This window comes from Phocoena sinus, chromosome 1 (genome assembly GCF_008692025.1).
Source record: "Phocoena sinus isolate mPhoSin1 chromosome 1, mPhoSin1.pri, whole genome shotgun sequence".
NCBI classification, from domain to species: domain Eukaryota; kingdom Metazoa; phylum Chordata; class Mammalia; order Artiodactyla; family Phocoenidae; genus Phocoena; species Phocoena sinus.
Window position 1 is genome coordinate 19,965,378 of NC_045763.1, and position 12,483 is coordinate 19,977,860.

At 37.3% G+C, this 12,483-nt stretch overlaps 1 protein-coding gene across 1 annotated transcript in view; it reads left to right on the forward strand.

The window, feature by feature from the left end:
- Positions 1-12,483, forward strand: part of MACO1 (macoilin 1) — a 57,839-nt gene that overhangs the window by 11,420 nt on the left and 33,936 nt on the right. Inside the window, exons 2-5 of the mRNA XM_032639495.1 lie at positions 3,784-3,925; positions 5,487-5,613; positions 10,166-10,289; positions 11,810-11,988. Coding sequence (XP_032495386.1) covers positions 3,784-3,925; positions 5,487-5,613; positions 10,166-10,289; positions 11,810-11,988 — 572 coding nt within the window. The remainder of the gene's footprint in view (positions 1-3,783; positions 3,926-5,486; positions 5,614-10,165; positions 10,290-11,809; positions 11,989-12,483) is intronic.

Sequence of the window (12,483 nt, forward strand, 5' to 3'; positions counted from 1 at the left end):
CTCTTCTGTATTTCACTGGCACCCAGAGTAGAAGCTAATCAGACCATCAGAAGACATTATTGGTCTGCCCTTGTTTCAATATATTATTATGGAAAGTATCTGTTTGTTGCAATTCTGCTTTAAATTTTTGTTCAAGATATTTTATAGTAATTAGTAAACTTATTTGGATCAGAGAATTAAAGTAACAGCAAGTTAGCCATAAGTCATATTATGAACTATATATATAAAAATATTTTATATTTAATCATATTTTTTTCATGATTTAAAAGAAATATTTTGGAATGTTAAGGGTTTAAAACCCTGTCTAGGGGCTTCACTGGTGGCACGGTGGTTAAGAATCCGCCTGCCAACGCAGGGGACATGGGTTCAAGCCCTGGTCTGGGAAGGTCCCACATGCCGTGGAGCAACTAAGCCCATGCGCCACAACTACTGAGCCTGCGCTCTAGAGCCCGCGAGCCACAACTACTGAAGCCCGCGTGCCACAACTACTGAAGCCTGTGCGTCTAGAGCCCGTGCTCCACAACAAGAGAATCCACCACGATGATAAGCCCATGCACTGCAATGAAGAGTAGCCCCCGCTCGCCGCAAGTAGAGAAAGCCCACGTGCAGCAACGAAGACCCAATGCAGCCAAAAATAAAATAAATAAATTTATATTTAAAAAAACCCTGTCTAAAATTTTCTCCTCCTTTAGAATGTCATCTCTTTGGATTTGGCAAAATCTTATGACCTTCAGAGTATGGAAGGAAAGGAATTAGTCAGGTTTTCTACACTGATGAGCAGTCATTCATTTTAGTTTACTTGTCTTTTAAATTTTGTACATGTACCTACAGAAGGATGATAGGCATAATTTACTGATATAGAAGGCTCAGTGAATCAGGCAACTGTCTTAAACTTTCTAAAACTCTTATTAGATTGAAATGAATCTATAAAGTTTAAAACTAGTCCTAGAGTAGAATCAACTGTTAATTAAGATTGCCTCTTGATTTTAGAGGCAGGCCCACCTAGAGGGGAGCCTGAGGAAAGCTGAGGGTATAGCACATGTTTGTGAAAGATCAAGTTTCCTTAGATATCTGTACTTCCAAACTGTGACTCCATAAGAACTGGGTGTCCAGGAACATCAGAGGTATGAAAGCAGCTGTTTGAAAAGAAATTAAATATATAAAAAGGAACCCCCTTGAAGTTACAGAATTGAAAATGAGTAGTCACTGTAACAAAGATGATCGTTTTTGTAATGCCTTAGGTTTAAATGATTGAGTTATTAAAAAGTATTCAACAGGCTGCCATTCTTAGGATAATGCTTTCTATACAGTGAAATGGTTTGTTGCCAGCTAGACTAGGATCCTGCCATGCTTGGGAGCATTTGGGGCAGAGAGCAGTCGGTAGAACTCTGTCTTCTCCACTTAGGGAATAGTGACAACTAGACATGATGAGGCACCCACCATGTCTTATTCGGCTACATTCCAGACACAGCCCCATGGGAAAAGGATTCATCAGAGAAGTAAATACATTTCCATGACATTTCTTAAATGCCTTAGGAATATGGATGAAAGGCTATTATTTCTTCTTTAAAACCTAGAAACAAGGAAAAAACCTTTTACTTTTATTTATTTTTTGCTGTACGCGGGCCTCTTACTGTTGTGGCCTCTCCCGTTGCGGAGCACGGGCTCCGGGTACACAGGCTCAGAGGCCATGGCTCACGGGCCCAGCTGCTCTGTGGCATGTGGGATCCTCGCGGACCGGGGCACGAACCCATGTCCCCTGCATCAGCAGGCGGACTCTCAACCACTGCACCACCAGGGAAGCCCCAAAACCTTTTACTTTTAAAGCCAAACTTGGAAGTCTAGTTTCAAACTAGATTTGTGCTCCTGAATGCCTGCGTGGCTCAGTTGCTCTTTCTAACAAACTATGCCTTACTCTCCACTGGATCAGTGATGGATTTAATGAATGAGGATGAGAGCTCTGTCCTCATCTGGCTAACATGACTCTAATGAAACTAAAAGGTAGGACTTAAGATTCAAGCTTGTGGACTTCCCTGGTGGCTCAGTGGTTAAGAATCCACCTGCCAATGCAGGGGACACGGGTTCGAGCCCTGCTCCGGGAAGATCCCACATGCCACGGAGCAACTAAGCCTGTGCACCACAACTACTGAGCCTGCGCTCTAGAGCCTGCGAGCCACAATTACTGAGCCCACGTGCCACAACTACTGAAGCCCACGCACCTAGAATCCGTGCTTCACAACAAGAGAAGCCACTGCAGTGAGAAGCCCGTGCACTGTAACAAAGAGTAGCCCCCACTCGCTGCAGCTAGCAAAAGCCCGCTCGCATCAATGAAGATCAAATGCAGCCTCTAAATAAATAAATATATATATGGGAAAAGAAAAAAGATTCAAGCTTGTGTTGTGGTTTGCCTTGGGTTCCTTGATTCTACAGCAAACCTCTTAATCAAAACTTATTGTTGTGCCCAAAGAAGTTCTACCAAGAATTAGTATTAGAAATTGACCCTAGTTGCAAATTATGTATCATTATGATACTGTAACATTAAGGGTCATATGTGTCTGTTCTTGACATCTTTTACCTGTGTGGCTTTATAGGGCATCGAAAGAAGCCTCAGTGCTGGATCCTGCTTTTGTTAATTTTACCCCCAAGAATATAAGTCTTTTTGTACCTTATTTTAACATATTTCAAAATTATTTATTAAAAGTTTTGATTTTATTGTTCATGTTGTATATTCAGACAGCTAATTTAATCAGCAATATTGGAATGTTTGTATTGCAAAACACCATGCAAGGCTGTTGCCCGAGTCAAAGTGAATTTTAGGTACTTCCCATCTGTATATCTTAGAAAACCTTTAAAAAAAAATACCTAAATTTAACCTGCTCCAGAAATGACCAGGTTAAAGACCTAGAATTAGGGGCTTATTAATAGGTAGAGTCTGAAAGCTTCTGTTATCTATGATACAACTTATGAATTGGAAGAATGGGCTTTTAGATTATATGAAAAATATATTTTTTAATCCAGGTCCTTACCTTGCTTTGAGATATCACAGTGGTTAGATACGTGTTCTGACTGGCTTATCAAGGTGTGTTTCTATTTAACGTAAGTCCAGAGGGAAGTGGGAGCACACATTAACATCTCAGCTAGAGCAAGGCTGGGATCTTTCAGGGTTTTTTTCTTTAATGTACATTTTGGTACCCTCACAGCCCTTAGAAGTGATTGGCATCTGCTCCCTAAGTTAATTTCTGTCTGTTTTGGGAAGTCATTTGGTTGTTGTTTGGTTAATTCACATGAATACTATAGAGAGAGGCAAGAGGAGAAACGGGGGAAAAAGACAGAATTCTTCAAGCGTGTAAGGATGTGCGTCAAGAATTTCAAAGACTCTTCAAACAGATGTTGAGGGGTGGGAAAACAGCAAATTTCAAGCCACTCAACCATGACATTTCTTCTAATGAAGAACAGCTTGAAAGCTGTAATTTTGAGAGTGTTGCAGTATTGTGAAGTCATATACTTAGCACATTTTAAAATAGTGGTGAGATTTAAGTGGGCCTTTTCCATCTTAAATGGAATTAAGCATTTTGGGTCATCATCTTATTTTGATAGTTGTGGGTCCCAGAATGAACACCAGAGCTTTTAAAATTTAGGTGGGCCATGGCAGCATCTCTTTTTGTCCTTCATCTCCATTGTTTTCATAGTATAGGAAGATATTTTTTGTCTCTTTAAATAAAGCAATGAATTTTCTTTTTCTAGCTCTTCACAAATGACCTTGAATTCTTTTATATTTTGCAGTACGTTTTTATACCTGAAATTCCTGGTCGTGTGGGCACTTGTCCTCCTGGCAGATTTTGTCCTGGAGTTCAGATTTGAATACCTGTGGCCATTTTGGCTTTTCATCAGAAGCGTCTATGATTCCTTCAGATACCAGGGACTGGTAAGTTTATTAATATATATATTTTTCAAGTGTAAAAGATTTATTTACCCTTCTAAGAAAGTCTTCAATAACTGATAGTGAAACTGTTTAAAGTAGATTTTATTAGCAATACTTAGGTGACTGTATTGAGTAACAGGGCCTATGGACTGAAACTAGCCTTTGAGGCTATTTTGTCTAAACCCACTGATCAAATCATTTTACTCCCTCCTCTACCATTCCAGTGAAAAGAAGGGGAGGGAGGGAGGATTTCAGGAGGAAGACAGAGTAGTGGATAAAGCAGTAATTGCCCGGTTCTACTCTGAAGTACCTCTGGAGCCCCTATCACTGGCTTTGTGACTGGGTTCGAGTTAGAGCAGTGGTTCTCAGACTTTTTGGTCTCCAGATCCTTTACACTCTTAACAACTATTGAGGACTCCAAAAAGCTTTTATTTATGTAGGTTACATCTATCTATTTTTACTATATTAGAAATTAAAACTGGAAAAAATTTTAATACTTATTTAATTTAAATAAAAATAAAAAATTTAAATTTTTATTTAAAATAAAATAAAATTTAAAATAAAAATTGAATACTTAATTCACTTAAAAAAGCAATAATAAACCCATTACATGTTAATACACATTACATTTCAAAATGAAAAATAACTGTATTTTCCAAAACAAAATAATTAGAAGATTGACTACATTTTTGAAAATCTCTCTAATGTCTGGCTTAATAGAAGACAGCTGGATTTTCATATCTGCTTGTGAACTCAGGTGATTACAATATCACTTATCGTGTAACTTCTAGAAGACACCACCATACTCCTGAGTAAATGAGCATGAAAGAGGCAGATAACGCCTTAGTATTATTATAAAATTATTTTACCTGGAAGACTCCCTGGAAGGATCTCAGAGATCCCCAGGGATCCCCAGATCATGTTTTGAGAACTACTGGATTAGAGCAAGGGCATAGGCCTGGGCTTGCTCCCTTGGTTGACCTGTAGTTCTGTTGTGTTCCAGAGCCACATCTTAAACCTGTACCTCTTCTACCCAGGCCTGGTGCTTTGGTCAGAGCAAATCCATGCCTTGAAAAGATGGTTTTGAGCTCATGTCCTGTTAGTAATAGATAATGATGTGTCCAGAGGAAGCTGCATTGTTAAAATTATGAACATCAGTGTAATTCTTGCCACAGTTGTGTTTTATCTGTGCTCCAACAGCCTATCCTTTAAGAATGAGTCTCTTTAGTAATATTTTGTGAGGAGAGAGGAGGCTTTTCTGTGTTAAAATTCTGTTTCTTTTAGGTAACCCACCTGTGGAGTCCAAGTAAACTCTCTGTGAATCAACCTGTTTGTTCTGGTCCAGTTCTTCATGATTTGAGGCCATAAATAGGATTATTCTTTAATGCTAAATTAACGACTACTTTTTATATGGGTGATTTTAACTATTTAAAATTTCCTGTTGTAACTTGTTCTGTAGTTATTGCATAGCAGTTTGAGAGATTTTGTCCAATGTGCTTTTAATAATCTCTGTTTGAAATTAACATGCTCTAAGATATGTTTTTTATTTTGTTTTTCCCTTTAGGCCTTCTCAGTATTTTTTGTTTGTGTAGCATTCACGTCAAATATAATATGTCTGCTGTTCATCCCCATACAATGGCTTTTTTTTGCTGCTAGTACATATGTGTGGGTTCAGTACGTATGGCACACAGGTAAGTTTTAATGGTTTCTTAGATAGATAGAAATCTTAGATTCAAACTTTTTTAATGTGATTTCCTTGAATAAATTATTTAGAGTTGAGTTTACTGTGAACTTTTTTTTAATCCTTCAATTTTTTTTTAACATCTTTATTGGAGTATAATTGCTTTACAATGTTGTGTTAGTTTCTGCTGTATAACAAAGTGAATCAGCTATATGTATACGTATATCCCCATATCCCCTCCCTCTTGCATCTCCCTCCCACCCTCCCTATCCCGCTCCTTTAGGTGGTCACAAAGCACCAAGCTGATCTCCCTGTGCTGTGCTGCTGCTTCCCACTTGCTATCTGTTTTACATTTGGTAGTGTATAAATGTGGACATTTTAAAGGTCCCTTTTCATAATAGATTATAATATACCTTTAAAATTTATTTTTTTATTATTGAATCAAAACTTTAAGCCTTTATGATTTGATATTTTGATTGTAGACATTTCAGTTACCAACTCTCATTATGAAGATATCCATTTTTTTAAAAAAAGTTGAAGCAGGTTTTATTTAGGTGGACTTGAAGACAGCCATGTGCCAAATAGGAAAAATGTTCCTTCAGCTTCAGTATTGAAAGGAATGTCAGAAGTCATTTAGTTGAACCCTTATTTGGCATAAGAGTCCCCACAGCATCCCTGGCACATGGTGGTTTAATCTCTGATTGAAAATCTAGTGACAAGGAACTTACTACTGTTGTTTTGGGGCAACTGGAATAGAAAATTCTTCCTCCTACTGAGCCAGAATTTTCCTCCTTACACTTTTGACCCAGCATGTCTTGACTGTCTTGGGACTCACTGATCACTTAGAGGATATAAAGGGCTTTCCCCAGAAAAACACATGGAAATATACAGAAAAAAATTTTTTTTTATTTTAAAGGGCTTACAGACCATCCCTCTAGTCCAAACATGGGACCCCTGCATTAGAGCCACACTGAATGAGCGTAATCTTCCATCCATGTTAACATTTCTTCAGAGCCTTAAAGACACTGTCATATCCTCTCATCTTCTTTTCTGTGGACCAAAGCATCTCCTATTTCATCAGCTTTTGCTTGTATGTTATTTTAAGCACTTGCACCATTCTGATCTCCCTAGTTCTTAGTGGCTCTTTAAACCAAAATGTACTATTTCAGGTATGTTCTGACTTGAGTGGAGCTACGTAGCCACCTCCCTTCTTCTTAGGGCTATTCTTTTGCTATTACAAACTAAGATGACCTGAGATGTTTTGATAGCTCCAGTCCACTATGAAGCCTGCACAAGGGACGCATGGGGATATGATGATTTGCTCTCAGATCGTCACATTTCTCTGCAAAGCTGCATGAAACTTGATTCCTAGGCCCAGCTGCAACCTGTAGAATTTTGACCGCTGTTGAAGCACCAACTAATAAAAGCTGTCTGGAGCAACAGTCATTCTCTTCTCTAAATACTATAAGGATGATGTTGTCCCATGGTAGAAGAACAGTTCAGCTCTTATTTAAAGTATCCACTTCGAGCATTGTTTTCTCCATCTTTAGCGCTCTCTCATATCTGACTGAATTTATAAGCTAGCATGCTGGTTCCTTAGTCTGCTTTCCTCTAGTTAAAGTGATTTTCCTATATACCAGTTTTTACTTCTATTTCCTTGTCCTGGCCCTCAGTTTCGAGTGAGTTGCCGTTTATACTTGTCATTCTCTCTAGGTCTCAGCTTCTTCTCTGTCATGTGAGGGTAGAGTAATCTAGACAGTGTTTAAGGGAGCCTTCGAGCTCAGATAATCTCTGACTCTGATGAACTGTAATGATTCCCTAAATTACTTTAATAATGTCTTAATAGTTGAGAAAAAACTACTCATATAACTGTTAATAGAACCTGTTGGAGTTCAGTGGGTGACCCACAGGGCAGCAATGAAGCTAATGTTATAAATGATATTGGCCTCTCCTTAGCTCTAGGCTCAGAAATGCATGTTGGAATACCTACATTATGAAGTATGTTTTAATTTGGAATGATTAGTGAACAAACAAAACTAACTTTGTGTTCTTATTAGGCCCAATAAATATGAGTGCAATTTTTATAGCTTGGGATTAATTTCTCTTTCAGTTGTTAAAATTTTAAATTTTTCTTAAGAATGTTACGAATGGTTGATGAAATTATATATTGCCACAAAAGAATGAAAATATTATATCATTAATTTTTTTTCCTTGCTATTAAGAGGGAGAAAACAGGATATAAAACTGTATGTACGGGACTACCCTGGAGGTCCAGTGGTTAAGACTCCACGCTTCTACTGTAGACGACACGGGTTCGATCCCTGGTTGGGGAACTAAGAGCCCACGTGCTGCACAGCATGGCCTAAATACATACATACATACATACATAACAGAAGCCAAAAGAATACCTAAAAACCACCTGTATGTACAACATGACTATTATACTAGTTCAAAAATATTTTCAACATGGTTTGATCTTATTTATTTTATAGGTGTAGAAATATGGGTAGCTTATCTAAATTTTTCTGTTTTTTCTGTAATGTGCTTATTTTGTTTATGATAACTTTAGAAATTAATAAGGGGAGTACAGAATATAAATTTTTTTTTTTTTTATGCTGTACGCGGGCCTCTCACTGTTGTGGCTTCTCCCGTTGCGGAGCACAGGCTCCGGACGCGCAGGCTCAGCGGCCATGGCTCACGGGCCCAGCCGCTCCGCGGCATGTGGGATCCTCCCCGACCGGGGCACGAACCCGCGTCCCCTGCATCGGCAGGCGGACTCGCAACCACTGCGCCACCAGGGAAGCCCTTTTTTTAAATGCATTTTGAAATGAAATTGAAAATGCATTATCCTAAGGGTTGCTGTTGGTCTTCCTGCATTGTGAAAATACACTTTTTCTAGTACATTAAATCTGTAAGAATGGTTGAGACCATTAGCTGTCTTCACGGAGCTTCGAGTGTCTTCTTACCTTATGGACTAGGTCTATGGGGATTTAGGTTCTCCTTAGAAGCAGATTCATTGTTATCTCTGTGATTTGGACCCAATTTGTATAAACTCTGGGCCTCACTTTACTCTTCCATAAAATGAAAGTTGGGCTAAGTGATCATCTTTCTAGTACCAAGATGCTATAATTTTTCTTGTGTTTCATCCTAAAGAGTCTTAGAAAAAAGCCATTTAGTTCTTCAGGTCACTGAGTTTTCCCTCCAGTTCTGTCTTCTGTAACTTGCTAGCTTTATATGGTCTCAAAGGAGATCTTTCCAGAGTTAGTGGATCTCATGCCTTTGTGGTCTGTCTTTCATGAAATATCCCATTATTAGTCATGTCCTGACATAGATGGACATAGCCTACAGACTTTGATTCTAAAGCCCAGTGAAAATTATCTCATTATTTGAGTTTTATTTATTCTATTGCACGTTGCTTTTTCCTACATTGAAAATTGTTTTTAATTACAAAAGGAATATGAGCTTGTAGTTAAGAAAAAAAATTTTTTGAGTAATACTTAAATGTCAAACATTTCTTAGTGCTGTGTAACTCATTCTTACTTAAGAATTTGTGTTTTTTACATATTTTGTGGTAGTACAGATCTTCATCCTTTTGAAAAGCTGCATCATATTTCATTATATAGATTTATCATAATTAAACATTTCCTGTTGATAGGCATTTAAGTTCATTCTAAGTCCTAATTTTTGCTATTGCAAATAATACATTGAATATTCTTATACATTTTTCCCAGGGCTCTTTTGTATTTCTGTAGGGTAAATTCCTGGAATTGGAATTTCTGGGTCAAAGGTATAAGTATTTTTAACTATACTGCCAAATTGCCTTCTAAGAAAGTTGCCCCAATTTATATTATTGCTGAGTATGAGAAGGAAGTGTTTCACATATCTTCCCTATGCTATTACCCATCTTTAAAATTTTTGCTTTATCTGATAGGCTAAAATAATAGAATCTCATTTAAAAAATTTTTATCTCCCTAATCAGTAATGAAGTTGGCATCTTTTCACATGTTTTTTAGCCATCTATATTTTTTCTTTTATGACTTTCAAATTTTTTTCTTCAGTTGACTTTCTATTGATTTGTAGGAGCTCTTTGTATGCTAGGGCTATGACTTCTTTGTTTCACATATATTGTAAATATTATCTGCCAGAATGCTTGTTTTTATTTTTGTCTATGATTCCAGGCGTCTTTTGTCATATAAAAGCTTTCAGTTTGGATCATATTGCTTTTTAATTAGTTTGGAAGTCTTTTTTTTTTTTAATTTATTTATTTGCTTGCGCTGAGTCTGAGTTGCAGCAGGTGGGCTCTTTAGTTGTGGCTCACGGGCTCCTTAGTTGTGGCATGCGAACTCTTAGTTGCAGCATGCATGTGGGATATAGTTCCCTGACTAGGGATCAAACACAGGCCCCCTGCATTGAGAGCGCGGAGTCTTAATCACTGTGCCACCAGGGAAGTCCCGAGTTTGAAAGTCTTAAAGTTACTGTAGTTGAGCCAGTCTCCCAAACAACCCATCTGTTATATTAGTTAATGTTTCATTGATGCTTGTCTCTCTGCTACTTTCCCACAGAAAGGGGAGTGTGTTTGCCCACAGTATCCCTCTGGATACTCTTTGTTTATATTGAAGCAGCAATTAGATTTAAAGATCTCAAAAATTTTCATGTAGACCTTTGTCGTCCATTTGCTGCTCACTGGTGAGTATTATGTGTATTCTTAATCTGTAATCTAATTCAGTGTTTTCAATTGTAAATTTTTTCTCATAGATATTACATGAATCCAGAAGATAACATAACATGGTGTGGTAAAGAACATGAGCCCTGTAGTCAGGCAGATGGGTGTTTGAATCCCAGCTTTGCCCCCTAACAGCTTTGTTGCCTCGGACACGTCACCCTCTCTAAGCCTGAGTTCTCTTACCTATATATTGGGAACCTGTCTCATGGGGTGTCATGGGAGAGATGAAATAAGGTGATATATGTAAAGTGTTTAACTTAATGCCAAGCACATAGGTGTCTGATATATGTTATCTATTTTTATTGTAATCAGATAATGATTCCAAAAAGTCTTAGTGAAATATATGGCTATTTCATGGAGCTTAAATGAACTTACAATTTCCTTTGCCTATTTACAAAAGTAAGAGAATATTATTAATAATTTTTTAAGGAATATTATTTTTAACCTTAAACCATGAAACATGTTTTAAAATGAGCTTGATTCTTGTTTCTATCTATTGCGGAAATAACCACGTAATGTATATTTCTTTTAAATACACCAATTTTTGCTAATATTTATGGCAGAAACCAAAACAAATAGGAATCAACAACAAAAAAATAGTTTCCAGTATGTTTAAAGTCTTTTCACAAACAAGTGAATTAAATAAACCTGGTCAGTAAAACTTGTCACTTTAAATTTGTGGTGTGATCACGTTTAGACTAATTATAATTGTTGTTTTCATGTTAATGAAGCTTAATATGAGTTTCAACAGTGTTTTCAGAGACTTTGAAATGATATTAGACAGACTGATGAGTTGAATGAAAATATTTCAACTTTTTATCCCAGAGATTAGGGTTGTAAGTACAGGTGGTTTAATTTGTTGGTGCAAACCAGTTGTTGGCACTGATAACATCAGATACTTAGTTAAATGATTCTTGAATTTATGTTTGATAGAGTGTTTATGTATGAACTAATTTTCCAGGAATAACTGGTGACCGTACCCCTCAGGCAGCAAGAAGATTAGTGACCTGAATTTGACCCTGCCTTCTAGTATTAAAAACCAAATGATGTCCTTTTGATTTTTTTAACACTTGTAATGTTCACTTATGACCACTCATAAAATCTCTACCCTGTTAGTTCTTAAAAGCATACAGATGCCTAAGTTCTAATCATGCATAAGGCAGTTCAGTGTTAATCAAAGACATTAGCCACTGTATCCAACAGTCCCTGCGGTAACTCCTTGAGTTCATTTGAAGAATGCCAAAGTCTGATGGGCAGCCTCTTATGGTCCAGCAGTCCTGCTGTTCCCTGGGGGTTTGTTCTACGTGCCAGCTGCCTCTGATTTCCACAGCATGCATTACACAATACGTGTGTGTTTACTGAATGCTCAACTATCATCATCATCTAGAATTTCTTAATTTCAGTCATAGGTGTCCTCATGTACTTGATGCACATGTTGTTTGTTTTTAACTTACAATTACTGGCGGTATTGTCTTCTTTCTAGTATTGGGTACCCTGTGGTGACTTTGGGCTTTGGCTTCAAAAGTTATGTAAGCTACAAAATGCGGTTGAGGAAGCAGAAGGAAGTGCAGAAAGAGAACGAATTTTACATGCAGCTTCTTCAACAAGCCCTCCCCGCAGAGCAACAAATGCTACAAAAGCAAGAAAAAGAGGCTGAGGAAGGTAGGTCTTTACTCTAAAGCTATTGACTCAATAGGTTAGGCATTATTTTGTCTGTCAGTTTTTGTTTTTTTTTTTTTCGGAAAAGTTGCTAGGGCTCTGGAAAATTACCAAGGGTTTTCCTGTCTTCTGGTGTGCCTCTTCAGGGCTGTTGCTTTGTTTGGTCATGAAATACAGAATGTGCGTGATGTTTTCTACCTAGTGTCTGAAGGCCATGTGCTTTTAAATACGTTTATTTTATTATTTTTATATATTTCATTTTTATAGCTTATTTTCTATTTTAATATTTTATTTGTTATAAATATTTTAAAATATTTATTCTCAGTAACAAAATAGTGTATATAACTATGTGCATTTGTAATTGAAGCAAACCAAGAACCAAAGTATAAGCAAGATAGAGATGTAAACATATAGAATTGTTTTATAAGTCAAAATTCTTCTGAATAGAGCAAAGATGGCTAGGTCTCACTTTAAATGGTTTGTATAATGCAACATGGA